Source organism: Pseudorca crassidens, chromosome 15 (genome assembly GCF_039906515.1).
Source record: "Pseudorca crassidens isolate mPseCra1 chromosome 15, mPseCra1.hap1, whole genome shotgun sequence".
Classification (NCBI taxonomy): Eukaryota; Metazoa; Chordata; class Mammalia; order Artiodactyla; family Delphinidae; genus Pseudorca; species Pseudorca crassidens.
In genome coordinates, this window is record NC_090310.1 from 88,449,992 (window position 1) to 88,464,353 (window position 14,362).

Genomic DNA, 14,362 nt, shown 5'->3' on the forward strand with positions numbered 1-14,362 from the left:
CCGGCCCGTCCCCGGCTTCCCGTGAGGCGTTGCGAGGCGCGACGTAGCCGGAAGCTGGTGGCGGTGGGGTGGGTGGTCGGCGGTCGTCTTCGGTGCGGTTCGCGGCGCGGCCGACCCCGGCCAGGACCCCGGCCCTGACCCTGGCCTGACCCGGCCCGACCCGGCGCGCAGGATCGAGCCCTCTGCCCGGTAAGCGCGCGGCCGAGGCCCCGAGGCCCCGGCTCCCCTCGGGCTGGTCCCCTGCCCCTGCCGGCGGCCGCCTGCGCCCAGACCCCCACCCGCTCCGAGGCCGCTGTCCGCAGGACCTGGAAGCGCCTCCCCCGGCCACCCCGGGGCTAGTCCCCGGGCCCCCGGCCGTCCCCCCTCCTCTGGCCGCCCCCGCTTGGACCCATACGCCCCCGCAGCTCGCCCCCGGCCCCCAGCCTTCTTTCCTCTGAGGCTGTCACGGGCCGCTGCCCACCAACACCCCCTCCGTGGGGCGAGCCGGCCCTGCCCCGTCCCTTCCTTCGGAACCAGGAGCTGGTTTGGACACAGGGTCCCGTCGGGCCGGGTCTGAGCTTTGAAGGGGCTTCCACTCCTAAGAGGGAAGGGTCCTCCCCCTCGGTGTTGGAGAGGCCGGTCTGATCGGAAATGGCAGCCTCACCCTTGGTGGCCGTGGGTGATCGTCTTGGGGGAGGGAGAGGAAACCAAGAAGGGACTTTGGAATTCTCCGTCAGTGTCCGTGCGTTTAGGTAGAACTGTGCTTCTCGTCTGCCCTGTTCAACAGCTTCGTCGCTGACCACCCATGTGAGAGTTAATTGTGTCGTTTAGTGCAGGCCTAAGGGTTCCGCCATCCTCTGTTTCTGTGCCAGGTGGGGCTGTGATAATGGCCCGGGGGATAATTAGCATTTAAGTTGGCTTTGGCATCCCTTCCTGGGACCATTCCCTGCAGAAGTTCAGAAGTGATGGTGTTTTAAGTGAGAAATGATTGTTCTTCGGTGTAGGTGCTTCGGGGGCCTCAGGTGGTTTCTGGGAAAGATGAGCAGGATTTCTGCCTGTGTAACAGCCCCAAGCGGTGTCCCTAAGTCATCCCTTTTCATCTCAGGCATTGAGGAAGTCCCAACTTCAGGAACAGCGTTCTGCCGGCTGACAAGTGGCTTCTTCCTGTAAACCGAGAAGTGTTATTTGGTTCACCGTTTACTGAGGCCACGTTCACTTGCACAGAGCTGGGTTTGGTTTCAAGCATTAATGCAGGAGTTCTTGGATTATATTTCAAGACAAACTATAGTTTTGAAAGTTAGGAAGTGTTTGTTTTTTATGTATTAAAGTTAGCATTTCACAGAAGGAAAGGATTCTCACGTCCAAAAAAAGTTCCTTTTAAATCCGAGCCAAGTCACGTAGTTTTCACGTATTTCCCTTGCTGTACTTGTGCAGACACTCTCTCTGCCTTCTTTTACGCAGTTAGAAATTCAGGGCAGGCTCACCCCAGTTCTGACTTTTGTTTGCCTGGGTCCTGTTGGCCAGAAGGGGAGCCTCTGGGCAGGCACAGTCCTCTGGAAAGAGCTCCCAGGGGCCACCCATTTCTGCCTTCGCCCTGTGGGTGACTGGAGCTTAGCGTGAGGACAGGGTCCCGCCTGGATGGATTGGGCCGGGTGCTGGGCGCTGGGCAGGATTGTGGGTTCAGGTGTTTGCCTTCCAGGCCGTCATGCACAGCACAGAGAAATACAGAGCAGAAAGGTGCCTCCGGCGAGCCCTTGGCTTTGTTTCCCTCAGTTACAGAAAGCAGACGTTTGTCTCCTAACCTCAGCTGGCTCAGAAGTGGGCGTTGCGGGCGTTAGGCATCCTGGGGCTCAGGATTCAGGAGGCCTGGGTGTGGGGAGAGGCAGGGTCTCCTTGGGGAGTAACCGAAGGTGACTGCTGCTCCTGGGACTCTCACGCTAAAGCATTGGCAGGGAAGCTGGTTGGAGCAGTCCCTCACAGACAGTGGGGTGCAGGGTCGGAGGCTGGAGACACCGCCAGCAGCCCAGGTGTGTGGCTCTGTCCCTTAAGCGGCCTGTGTGTCCTGAGAGGATGCATGCTGCCGGGGGAGCTGGAGGGACAGCCTGCAGGTCCTGGTCACGAGGGAAGGGCCAGCCTGAGAGTCAGGCTGGGCATCCATGGGGTTACTTTACTGCCGACACCACGCTGGGCTCCCTCCCCATCTCCCACCTGAAACTTACCGGGCCACCACTTGAACTTGAACTTTGCCGAAGCTAGGAGATCTATAAAGAAGTAAATGGGTTTTCTGTTCAGCTCAGGCTGTGTGGCTGCTGTTCCCCGGCAGTGTCCCCCTGAGATGCGGTGGCAGGTCTGCTGGTCCATAGGCCCCTGTCCTTGCCCTGCTGTGGCCATGCTGTCTGTCACCTCCATCCTTCAGATGGTCCCTGGGAGGCCAGCTTCTTCCCGTGTCAGGCGGCGCCACTGCTTCCGCCCCAGGCCAGGAGCCTCCCTGCACTGGTAGAAGGTAGAGGGGCTGCGGGGGCTGAGAAGGTGGGGCTCCCTGGCTTCGGATACTGTCAGCCCAAGTCTGATGTGTCGCCCTGAAAAGGGGAAATGAGATTTAACAGCCAGTCTGAGCACGTTTTGTGAAGACCACCCCTTGCTGTGAACTTCACCAGAAGACGGGTGTTTTTATAAATCGTGTGGTCTTGATGGTACATGATGAGCGGCCTCCAGTAATTGCGCATTGCCCCTAATAATCACGCTGTGGTTGGCCCAGGAGCGTCCAGGCTGATCTCGGCTTTTCTTAGCACGTGGAGAGCAGGTTCCTGCAGTAAGTAGCCCTGTTCCCCGGTAGCTTCCAAGCAGCTTCACGGAATTTCTTGAAGTCATACTTTGTAGTGTGTTTGCACCAGAAGTTGATCTTCTTGTGAAGTGACCTATTTGGAAGTTGAAAAGTTTGCTTTTCTCTTTCATAGCGCCATGGCCAGCCCGAGAACTAGGAAAGTTCTTAAGGAAATTAGGGTGCAAGATGAAAACAACGTAAGTGTCCGCTTTTCCTTGACACTTGGCTTAGGTTTTGGGGTCCTCTCAGAGTCCTCCCTCCCTGTCACCGTTGGCCTCCCAGCCAGCCTCCCTCTGCCCCCTCTGGGGGCCCCTCATTGGGTCTTCGGGGTCCCCGGGCCCTGCCCCACCCCGGGTGAGTCGCCTGGGCGCTCTTCGCAGGTGTGTTTTGAGTGCGGCGCCTTCAACCCTCAGTGGGTGAGCGTGACCTACGGCATCTGGATCTGCCTGGAGTGCTCGGGGAAGCACCGCGGGCTCGGGGTGCACCTCAGGTCAGTGCCCTCTGCTCCTGGCCTGCCGCCTGGCGGGTGACGGGAAGGTGAGGGCCACCCACAGGCCAGCTCCTACCCGCTCCGGCGCTCTGGCACAGGAGGTGCACGTGTCTAATTCCAGACCGTTTGGGGTGGGCTCTTGGATGCTGGTACTGGTGGCGAGGTCGGTCCTCTGGTGTGTAGCTTTGTCCGGTCCGTCACTATGGACAAGTGGAAAGACGTGGAGCTGGAGAAGATGAAGGTCGGCGGGAACGCTAAATTCCGGGAGTTCCTGGAGTGTCAAGAGGTCTATGACCCCTGCTGGTCCCTGCAGGAGAAGTACAACAGCAAGGCCGCCGCCCTCTTCAGGGACAAGGTGAGCACAGGCCACCCGGCCGTGTGCAGGCTGCTCCGGCCATCGGCTGCTGGAGTGGTTCCAGGGGCTGAGATCTCCTGTGGGTTCTGACACGACACGGAGGCCATGTGCAGTCCACACACAGACAAGACGCGTGGCCCCGCTCGCCCCACCCAAGGGGAAGCAGGTGGCCTGTGATTAGGAGGGCTGAGCCCTCCTCACAGCCTCTGGGGAGCGCTGCATCCATTCGGGGGGTGCAGAGGGGGCCCAAGAGCTTGCTCACTCTGCCCATTGTGAGAGCCCTGGCCCGTGGCAGCCGAGCCCAAGGGGCTGTGTGCGGGGCAGGCGGCATCCACGCTGCCTGACGCCCTCGCTCCCTCTGCAGGTGGCCACTCTGGCCGAAGGCAGAGAATGGTCTCTGGAGTCATCACCCGCCCAGAACTGGACCCCACCTCAGCCCAAGACGCTGCGGTCCTCTGCCCACCGGTAGCTACTCGTCTGGCCTGTGGGCCGGGCTCTGGGCTGGGTTTGCCCGGCTCTGACCTTAACTGTGGCTCAGAGTCCCTGTGCTGTTGTGGTAACAGCTCCAGTTGTGAGCCGTTTCTGAAAGTCAGTGGGAAAAACAACTTTTTAAGTTACAATTCAAACTTTTAGTAGAAATTCAACCAGTAAAGGTGCGTCTGAAGTAGAAGCGCCAGCTCTGTGCCCGCAGCACACGGCGTCTCTGTAGGACCCAGTTGGCTGCTGTCTACGTCTCCTGTCCTACTGAGGGCTGCCCACGTCCCCAGGGTGCCCCGTCCCCCTGGCGGGCATCCTGTGTCCTCTCGTGGGTTGGAGGCTGGTGTTCGGGGTGACTGGTCTCAGAGAGAGCTCCCTGTTGACGCCAGGGGTGCCCAGCGGCCCTCCCCTCCACCTCCCCGTTGTGTGGCGAGACTCCGGTCGCAAGGGCTCCAGGTTCCTGCCGAGCGCTTGCTTTGGCCTCGACCCCTGCGGCCTCCCTGCAGGCACGGGCAGGCGTGGAGCTGCTGTGCCCCCCACCCCGGGCTGCAGCACCTCCCCCTGCTTCTTGCCGGCTTCAGCCACCGAGCCGAAGCCTGAGCCACCCTCTGCTCCACGCTTTGGAGGAGCCAGGTGTGAGCAGGTGGGCGTGACGGCGCCTCCCAGAGACCCCGTGATCCTGTGGGCGTGTGCCCACCCCGTCGGCCTCTGACCTCTGACCCTCCGTTGCAGAGCCTCTGGCCAGCTGCAGAACTCCACCCCCTCTGCGGACAAGGCTTTCGAAGACTGGCTGAACGATGACCTTGGCTCCTATCAAGGGTAAGGCCTCCGGAGGGCTTTGAGGAGCTGGGGGAGGCCCAGGCAGACCTGGCCCCTGCGAGGGTCGGGGGAGGCTGCTGCCCACATGTGCAGGGGGTGCAGAATCGGCAGGCCTCCTGGGGTTCCGCCTGGCAGCCCAGGTTCGGGTGGGGGGCTTGAGTGGAGAGAAAACCACGGCTCACAATGCTGGGGAGCAGAAAGGACGTGCTTCCTTCCTGGAACCTGCCTGACCTGTGGTCGAGCCTGTCCCACTCTCTGCAGTGACTGGCTGTCGCTTTGGGTCTCGCCAGGTCCTCTGGCAGGTGCAGCAGGAGGGCCTCGTCCCACCAACAGGAGAGCCTGACCCCACACTGGGGTGTGGGAGCCGCACGTCCTCCGGGGTGCCCGTCCCGGGTCTGGGCACGTCTGCACCCCCAGCTGTCGGGAGCAGCAGGGCTGTTGCTTGTGTCCCCGCCAGGGCCCAGGAGAACCGCTACGTGGGGTTTGGGAACACGGTACCGCCTCCGAAGAGGGAAGACGACTTCCTCAACAGCGCCATGTCGTCCCTGTACTCGGTGAGGACGCCCGTCCTGGCTGTCCCCCGCTCCCCAGGGGCCTCCTGGAACCTGGCCGTCCTGGGATCCCGCGCTGGCCCGTCTCACAGAGGCCCCCCTCCCTTTCCTTCACTGACGTCTCTTCTTAAAGCGCCGTTTACGGTGTTTAATCCCACGCGTGTTTTGTCGTTCGTTTACTTTGGCTACAAAACACGTCCCTCAGATTTAGCAAGGCTCGTTTCCTCTGAGTGGAGCCCGCCTGGCCGCCCGCTCCTGGCAGAGTCTCCCAAGCATGTGGGTTCTGGGCCAGGGCTGCCCCAGGGAAGAAAGGGGCCGTCGGCCTGGCCCGCCGTGCAGGAGCCCGTTCTCCAGAAGCGCCTCCCAGGCTGTAGTGTGTGTGTCTCCGTGTCACCCCGCCCCGCCGTGGGGAAGAGGCCGCACGCACTTGTCTTCTCAGTTCCTCGCGAGGGTCCCTCCGTGTCTCCTTCAGGTGGAACAGGCCGAGTTGGGATTTAAATGAAGAGTTTCTATTTCCAAGTTGCTTTCATCTATCTCGGAGACTTAGGGGAAACAACCTTGGACTTAGAGGAAGGAGGACAGCTTTCAGTGCCCCCAGCGCCCCGTGGTCTGTCTGGAGGGGTGGCGGGGCGCTTCGGGGGAAGGCATGTCTCCAGGGAGCCGGGCCAGGAGCTGCTTCTGGGGCCCTGGCTGTGTCCTTCCCACAGACGTGGGTGCGAGGCGGCCGGCGCGTGTCTGAGGAGCACCCCCTTGGTGGCCACGTGTGGAGCCGCCACGTGGCTTGTGTGTCGCTTCCTTTCAGGGCTGGAGCAGCTTCGCCACTGGAGCAAGCAGGTTTGCCTCGGCAGCGAAGGAGGGTGTAAGTAGCCCGCCCCGTCACGCGGCCGCGCAGGCCGGTGGCTCTGGGGGACCAGGGGTCCTGACGGGGCTCAGGCCGCACGGCCATCTGCCCTGAGGGGGTTTCGGTGGGCAGCCTCTCGCCCTGGCGAATCCCCCAGGCCCCACGGACGTTCTTTGTTGTGACGGTTGGTGGTGTACCGGGCAGAGCGGAGCTGCCTGCAGGGGCTGGGCTGGCTGCAGAAGGCGGGTGCCGGCGGGGCGTCAGGGTGACCCAGGCTTCCCTGCCTCCCCCTCCCCCGGCCCAAGCAAAGCCTAGAGTTTCTGCTGCTGGGTCTCCAGGGTATGGACAGCCCGAGTTTCCTCTTGCCCTCGCCTGCTCCTGGGCTTGAGGCGAGGCAGGATTTGGGGGTTTTGCCAGGACAGGCAGCTGGGCCGTGGGCACGTGCTCGGCTCCTGGCAGTGACTGGGTGGAGGCCAGGCGGGAGGGGCCAGGGCAGAGGCGTGTGCGAGGGTACGGGCCTGGCGAGGAGACCGTGCCGTGGCGGGGACAGGAACGCCCGGAGCAGGGACGGGAGGCCGCCTGGCAGGCTGACCCAGAGCACACGGGCCCTGGAGAGGCCAGGACGGGAGTTTCTGAGGGCTAGAGCCCAGGGAGGAGCCTTGCGCTGGGGCACCAGCGCTCTGCCACGTGGCCTCTGCTGATTCTCTCCGGGGCTGTGCGGGGCTGCGGTGGGGATCCAGGCCTTTCCCTCTTTGCTTATTATGAGAGCGGCCAGGCTGCTGGGCAGAGGTGAGAGGTGTGACCAGACCACGCTCGGCAGCGACGGGGAGAGCTCGCTGGAGAGGGACCTGCCCCACCTGTGGGCCCGTGGGCGGCCTGTGCGCCCTGCATTCCAGAGCAGGGAGGTGGGCGTCGGCCCTGCTCCCTCATCCTGGCTGCCCCTCCCCTGACGGCCTTCCTCCAGGGGAAGCGGATGTGGTGGGCAGCTTTGCAGGGCCCCTTAGAGCTGCTGTGGGGTGAGCACCAGTGCCTCGCGGCCGTCAGGAGACCAGCACGGGTGTCTGGGCCCCAAGGACGTGCAGCCCTGGTGGCCAGCGTCAGGCGGCTGACCAGAAAGCCCTCTCTCTGTGTTTCCTTTCAGGCGACAAAGTTTGGATCCCAGGCAAGTCAGAAGGTAACAAAGGAAGCCTCTGCATTCGTGCTCTCAAGGGTTGCCCATGCGTGCGTTCACCTCCCAGGCTCACATGTCCACGTGTCACTTTGGGCGCCTGCGGGTTAGCAGGTGGAGGAGGCTTAGATCCTGCCCCGTCCCTGGTAGGCGGGCAGCCATAGGCCCCTGTGCCCTTGGCCTCGTGGGGAAGGAGGCTCTGTGCCATGTCTGGGCAACCGCACACGGGAGGCCCAGCGCCCCCCCAGGGGACCGGGGTCTGCATCCTGTGGCAGCAGCGTGCCTCTGTCCCTGGTTAGCGCCCTCCCTTCTCGTGGACGGCGTCTCGGGCCCTGGTGTTCGTCTTTTTCTCACACCTTGGCTGGCAGCCCCGGCGGTCCCGGCGTGGTGCCAGGCCGTCCAAGGAGCCTCTGGGGCCAAGGGCTGATCTCTTTGAGCCCCCATCTCAACTCCCTATCCGCTCGCTCCTACCGTGCTGGAAAGCTCCCAGGTGGGAGGTGCTGGGTCTAGAGAGCGTGCGGCGCCCACGGGACCGTGTCCTGGTTGTTGCCGAACACCGCTCCCACCGCCTCGCTCTCTCTCCCACCCCCACCCCCCGTCTCCCCATGCTGTCTGGGTGAAGTTCTGGGGTTCCAAGCAGCAGCCAGAGCTGGTAAGGCCGCGTCCATGCTCGTGCACGCCCCCCCCCACCGCGTGTCTGGCGCGTGCCCCGCTCTGAGGTGTCTGTGCCGCGGCTGCATGTCGGTGCTCCCTGTCTTCACGCTCAGAGCTGCTCCCCAGCCCGATGGGCTCCCGCGTGGCCCATCCACGGTGCTCGGGCATCCGCGTCTCAGGCAGGAGGCGCGGGATCCGGATCCTGAGGCTGCTGCTGCAGCGGTGCTGGGGAGTCCTATGCCAGTGGCGAGGGCCCCGCTCCGTGGTTGCCTCCCCTGTGTCCTGCCTGCCCCCCACCTGAGCTGCTGGCCTGGGCTCGCTCCCCAGCTCCATCCCCTTCTGTTCGAACTCCCGCAGGGCCCCTGGAGGGCAGGTGGGGCTTGGGATCCACCCGTTTGTGTCGGGGGGATGCCAGGGGCTGTTCTCCTGGGATGGATCCTGTGGGCTCCGACGGGCAGAGCCTGATGGTGGCCACCGGATGGGGTGGGCTTCCAAGAGCTGGCTGCCGTCCGAGCCCCTTCCCAGGGTGCGTAGGCCAGGGGCAGCGGTCTCCAGCCTCTGCGACAGCGCGGAGCATCGGGTGCTGGCGGGCTGCTCACCGTCTGCAGCCTCCCCTCCGTGGGCAGGGCTCGCAGTCCTGGGGTGAACGTGCTGCCACGTACGCGGCTTTTTCTCATCGCATCTGTCCTTCCAACAGGCATCAGAGTTGGGCCACAGTCTGAACGAGAGTGTCCTCAAACCTGCCCAGGAGAAGGTAACGCGGGGACTCCGGTTACCTTCGCAGCACTCCGGCTGCGTGCGTCTCCCGTGGGCCTCATTCGGGGGGCGGTGGTGCTGGGAGGCGCTGTTCGGGCTTCAGACTCCCGTGCTCACTCCCCGTGTCCTCACGCATGCGTTGTGCCTATGGCTCTCGTCCCCCAGCCCAGCAAGGCCTGGCCTTTACTCTGCTCACGCGTGGCTGTGTGTGTGCCCGGCCCCTCACCCCGGAGGAGGCCAAGGCGGCGAGAGAAGCTCCCGGGGGAGGGGGCGTGCGGTTTGCGGCCAGCGCCAGCCCGTGCTCGGGAGGCCAGCGGGGGAGGGTCCGGGCGAGACCGGCCCGGGCTGCGGTGTGGTCAGCTTGCTCCTCGCCCTCACTTCTGGGGAGGGGGCGACGCGGCGTGGAGACAGGTCCCCTGACAGGTGTCGGTGGGCGTTGTCCTTTGTCAGTAACGGGCAGCGGGGCATCTGCCTCGGCTATGACGATGCTGTTTCGATCCACCAGGTGAAGGAGGGAAAGATTTTTGATGATGTGTCCAGTGGGTTCTCTGAGTTGGCGGCCAAGGTAGGGAAGCCCCGCCTGACAGGCGGGCTCGGCTGAAAGCGTCGTCTCCATATTCCAAGGAGCCCGGAACCGCGAGCAGGAAGGGCTGGGCGCTTCACGCCCCGTATGGCTTCTTGGCCCGAGGGGCCTGTAGGACGTGAGGAGGGTCAGGTAGACGCTGCGGTGCCGACAGCCTGAGGAATATGGAAACGGCTTGACGGGCGCCCGTCACAGCCACTAACCTGTTGCTTCTTTTCTTTCTGCCCTTGTCTTGCTGCTGCCGACCTCCCCTGGTGAGTGCGCTGGGGGCGGCCGCCTTCTCTGCCTTAGCGCCGCTGGGGGCGGGGAGGGGCGGGTTGGCGTTTGTCCTGCTTCCCACCCAGGAGCTTCTCCGCTGAGCTCCTGGGGCCACAGCCTCTGCGTCCACACAGCGGGCATCCCACCGTCCCCAGCGTCGGGGTGAACCGCCCGAGCCCCGTGGTGTCGCCATGTTCCTAAACTTCACCCAGGTCTCAACTCTGCACTTGGCGTCAGAGCCCAGGCTGAGCGCCTACGTCTCCTTCCAGGTCCAGGGAGTCGGTAGCAGGGGCTGGAGGGACGTCACCACCTTTTTTTCTGGGAGAGCGGAGGACCCGTTGGACAGGTATACTGGCCCCCCTTCCCGAAGTGGGCCCCCTTCCGTGGCATTCTCCCCTGGGGTCTCTGGGAGGCAGGTGTGTCTCGCCCAGGGGCTCAGGGCTCACAGTGCAGAAACCCCTGGAGCCCTGGGGGTGCAGAGAGGCACGTCGGCCCCCTGACCTCTCGCTCTGAAGCCCTGCTTTCGACCTCGTGGGAGCTGCCACCATGCAGGGCTGGGGAGGGAGAGTCTCAGCCTCGCCTCTGTGGGACAGGCTGAGGGAGAGGGGGTGCGGCTGGGCTCTGACCCCCCTCCCAGGACTCCGGAGCATTCAGGGCTCCCGCCCGGGCCTTTCTGCTGCGAGCCCAGACTGGGCAGCCTTCTCCTTCTCTGACCCCAGGTGGGACCCTGGGGATCTGGTGGGGGGATGGATGGTCTCGGGCCAGGCCCAGAGCAGCGGCCGCTCCGGCAGTGGCGCGTGCTGTCCTGTCCGTGTGCCCGAGGCCTGGGCGTGTTTCCCATGCTCGCGGACGGGATGCCTCAGCGCTTCCCCCTCTGCGTGCTGTCCGCTGTGCTCAGTGGTGTGACTGTGGTTTGAGGGACTGAGGGACTCCACGGTGCAGAGAAGGGTCTGGGTTTTTTTCCCCCTTAATCGTTGCAGGAAACCAGCGCTTTACATTTTCCTTCAAAACATCCTGCGTTTGGGTGGGACTGGTGGAGAGTGGGCTCTGGTGGCAGGAGGCCTGAGTCCCTCCCACAGGTTCCACGGCCTCAGCTCTGTGGTGGAGCCGCCCTGAGGCTGGGTTTCCTCTGCCCTAGAGCGAGAACAGCGGCTCTGGGACCCTGAGTGGCACTGGCTGAGTGCCCTGGTTGGGGGTGGGGCTCTGGCTGGGGGCTTGGACTTGGCCTTGACCCCCGTTCTCTGGGGAGGAGCCTGGGGAAGACCAGGCGGCTCAGGGCCACGACGGCAACCTTCTGGACCTCCTGGTTCTGGGAGCCGCTCAGAGACCACTCTCTGTCCCAGAGCCCCGGAGGGCCGGAGCTGTCAGAACAGCGGCGGGGACAGCTCCCAAGGCACTACCGACCGGAACTTCTGGGAGGCCTTCGGGAGCACCGACCCTGCTGGGGCCCACAGGTCCCCAGGCAGCAACAGCTGGACGTGTGCAGACCCCTTAGCCGACAAGAGGAGCTCGGATGGCTGGGATGCGTGGGGCTCGGGCCCCGCGTCTGCGTCCAGCAACGGGGGCGGCGACATTGGTGGTCGGGAGGCCTGGGGGGCCGGGGTGGAGGGCAGGGCCAGGGCCAGGGCCGTCAAGGAGGCGGCACCGCTGGCCGCCGTGGACGACGGCTGGGACAACCAGGACTGGTAGGGCACAGCGGCCGCGCCGCCGCCTTGCTCCTTTCCACCCAGGAAGCGCCGGCCGCTTGGGAGGACAGCCTCGGCCGGGACCCCAGGGGCGTGTGCCTACCTGTCCTGGCTCTCCTGGAGCCCCGGGCCGGGCGCTGTTGCAGGAAGTGCTCCCTGCTACTGCGGGGGCCACCCACGCCCAGCCACCACCCCCAGTGCGCTCGGTAATAAACGCCCTCCCCAGTGGCGCACGTGGCTGCCCAGTGACCGTGACTGAGGCCTGTCTCCTTGAAGCAACTTTCACTTCTCGGTCGCTCTCGTTCTTTCTTCCTCTGGAAGAAACTGCCTGGCGTTTGAGAGCCGCCACCTGCCCCCTGCCCTCTGCTCCCCAGTCTGTCTCTGCACCAGTGCTGGCCAGCGTCCGCCCGACCCGAGCACCGCCTTCCTGGCCTTGCCGTCACCCTAGAGCCCGTCATCAGCTCGGGGGGGTCGTGCAGCGGTGCCCTGGTACCCCGGCCTTCCTCGCAGCCCCTCTTCCAGCCTCCTTGCACTGTGATTTGGATCTCACTGTCGCCCAAGCCCACTCGACTTTGATGGCTGTGCGCCGGCCACCTCGTTCTTATGGTCCGGCGCTGACGACCACGTGACACGACGCCGTGCTCAGTCCTCTGTCCCCGCACTTGTTTCTGCCGGCCCTCAGGCCGTTCAGCCGGGCTACCCCCAGGCCTCCTGTGTGATTTGTGGGCCACGTCCCTGCTCCCTGCCCCGCGGGACGGGCCGTCCCCGTGTGGACAGCCAGATGGCAGTGGCTCATGTGGCAGGTCTGCAGCACGGCCACCCACACTTCTCCCCAAGGAAGACGCCCAGTGGCCAGCACCTCTGCCTTTAGCTGACCCTGAGGGTCTCAGTCACTGAACCAGTAGTCTGCCACACGGATCTGAGGTCAGAGATCAGGCTTAGGGTGATGAGAAAACCCAGGTCAGCCCGGGAGCCAGGGTCAAACGTGGTCTGCCAGCCCGAGACCAAGTGTCCCAGAGCAGAGGCACTCAGGAGGGCCAGGTGTGAGGTGTGGGTCCTCACCAGGGCTGGTGGGCTGCACTGCAGGCAGCTCTCAGATCAGCGCCGGGCCGGACGAGGGGGTGCAGTCTGTCCTGACACTCTTGTTTCCACGCTGTTGGGATCGGGACTCTGGGGTCCTGCCCCAGCCCTGAAGGCTTCGGGGGCACCTCGTTCCTGTCGATTCTGGTCCAGGAGGCCCTGCCCCGGAGGCCGTGTTCAGCTGGAGTAAGTTGACCTCTGCCCGGGAGCCCCTCGCGCTGATGCGCATGGCCCTGAGGCTGACTGGTCTGAGATGTGCTCTGCTCTCAGGCATCACGTCAGGACACTAGGTGGGTGGCCCGAGACCCCTCACGGGCAAAGGACAGGCGCCCCTGCCGTTCTGCAGTTCTGTTTGCTGGGCCTGGATAGTGCCAGGCCCTCTCCTCCCGGCTGGGTTGGCAGTGAGGGCCTGAGCATCCAATCCAGCTCCCTTGCCACACACAGAGGCATCTGCGCGGCACCCTCGTCCGGGGGAGAGGGCAGTTCTATAAGGACAGTCCGGCGCTCCCCTGGCCCTGGGTAGACTTGGGGCCGCCAGCTGGCGGTTAGCCAGCCTGCCTCATCCTGAAACTGCCTGACCGAGGGCACCTGTGGCCGCCACGCGGGACCGACTGGAGGCTCCGGGCTGGAGCTGTGTCTTCTGGGTGGTTCTGTGCTGTCCTGTCCCAGAGCAGCGCTATGGGCAGGGGGGCCCCGTGGTGAAGGCAGTCGGGTCTAGGTGGGGAGGCGGGTCGGGAAGCCAGGGCGCCGTGTAGGGCGGTCCTGGATCCTTTTCTCAGCTGAGCCCCGGTCATGCTGAACACACGGGGCCTCTGCCTCTCCGGACAACATACCCGTCAGCTGTGAACCTGCCCTCGGCCCCCTGGCCGCTGCGTGCTGTCCTCCCCAGATTCCGGCTCCAGGAGGCCAGGCCAATCCACCAGCTGAGGCCTGGCCAGCTTCTGTCACCTGTTTGCCCCAGACCTTCTGGCCAAGACACCACGACTGACCAGCAGACACCTAAAGGCAGCCCTTGCCCAGCTTAGCTTCCTTTTCCAGAGCTTTCGCAGGTGACCTGCGCTACCCAGTCCAACCATCTCTCCAAGCCAGATGGCCCTGCCCAGCGGGCCCAGGCCTGCAGCACACCAGATGCTGGTGGCTCTCCTGGGACTCCACGCCCTGAGCCAGTCCTGGCAGGAAGATGGGGAGTAGGGCTTCTTGGGCACCGTCTGCGGGGCTTTCTGGGCAGTGGGGGTCCTGCTCTCTGCACCTCCTCCCCAAGGGGCCGGGGAGGCTCTGCTCAGCACTGAGGGCCGGCTTCTCGACCGGTCAGGGCTGGGACTCCTGGGGCCACCTCCCCGCTGCTGGGGCTGGGGGAAGTGGGGCCGTTGTTCGGGGTCCCCACCTGCACTCTAGAGTGAGGGCCGTGACGGCCGTGCCGCTTCCAGAAGGCCGACGGGACTTGCCCAGCAGGGGCAGCCTGGCTCTGTCCTGCCTTTCTGAGCTGTGACCGTGAGCAGCTTGTGCCCTGGCTGAGCCCTGACGCTGCTAGGTGGGCTGCGCGGCCTCGGGCCTCGGGCGTGGAGCACGTGCCAGGTGCAGGGACTCCTGGGTGGGCACATGGGTCGGGGGCTGCCCGGAGTCTAGCCAAGAGCGCTCAGGACCCGCTGGCTTGCGAGCGTGGAGAGCGGCACCTTGGTGGGCTGCGTGAGTGTGCACACGCATGTTCCGAGCGCCTGTGAGCCGTGGACGTGGACAGACACGTGTATGCCAGTGTTTGTGTGTCTGCGGCCACCAGGCCAGGCGCCCTCTGCCGGCCTCCACTCGGGACTGCAGGGCCTGACTCTCCCCACCCCCCCAGCC

General features: G+C 64.6%; 1 protein-coding gene across 11 annotated transcripts; it reads left to right on the forward strand.

The window, feature by feature from the left end:
• Positions 1 to 27: 27 nt before the first annotated feature.
• On the forward strand, positions 28 to 11,689 carry ARFGAP1 (ADP ribosylation factor GTPase activating protein 1). 11 transcript variants are annotated; one of them, XM_067708694.1, is made up of 14 exons: positions 29 to 189; positions 2,937 to 3,000; positions 3,184 to 3,293; positions 3,477 to 3,648; positions 4,013 to 4,113; positions 4,858 to 4,944; positions 5,402 to 5,498; positions 6,298 to 6,354; positions 7,478 to 7,510; positions 8,127 to 8,156; positions 8,856 to 8,912; positions 9,420 to 9,479; positions 10,025 to 10,101; positions 11,099 to 11,689. In XM_067708694.1, the coding sequence occupies exons 2-14, from the start codon at positions 2,941 to 2,943 to the stop codon at positions 11,442 to 11,444; spliced, it is 1,287 nt and encodes a 428-aa protein (XP_067564795.1). In that variant the 5' UTR covers positions 29 to 189; positions 2,937 to 2,940; the 3' UTR covers positions 11,445 to 11,689. The 11 variants fall into 11 exon arrangements, with proteins under 11 accessions (XP_067564805.1, XP_067564795.1, XP_067564796.1 ...); XM_067708695.1 differs by having other exon boundaries at positions 10,031 to 10,101; XM_067708704.1 differs by lacking the exon at positions 3,184 to 3,293 and having other exon boundaries at positions 28 to 189; positions 10,031 to 10,101.
• Positions 11,690 to 14,362: the final 2,673 nt, after the last annotated feature.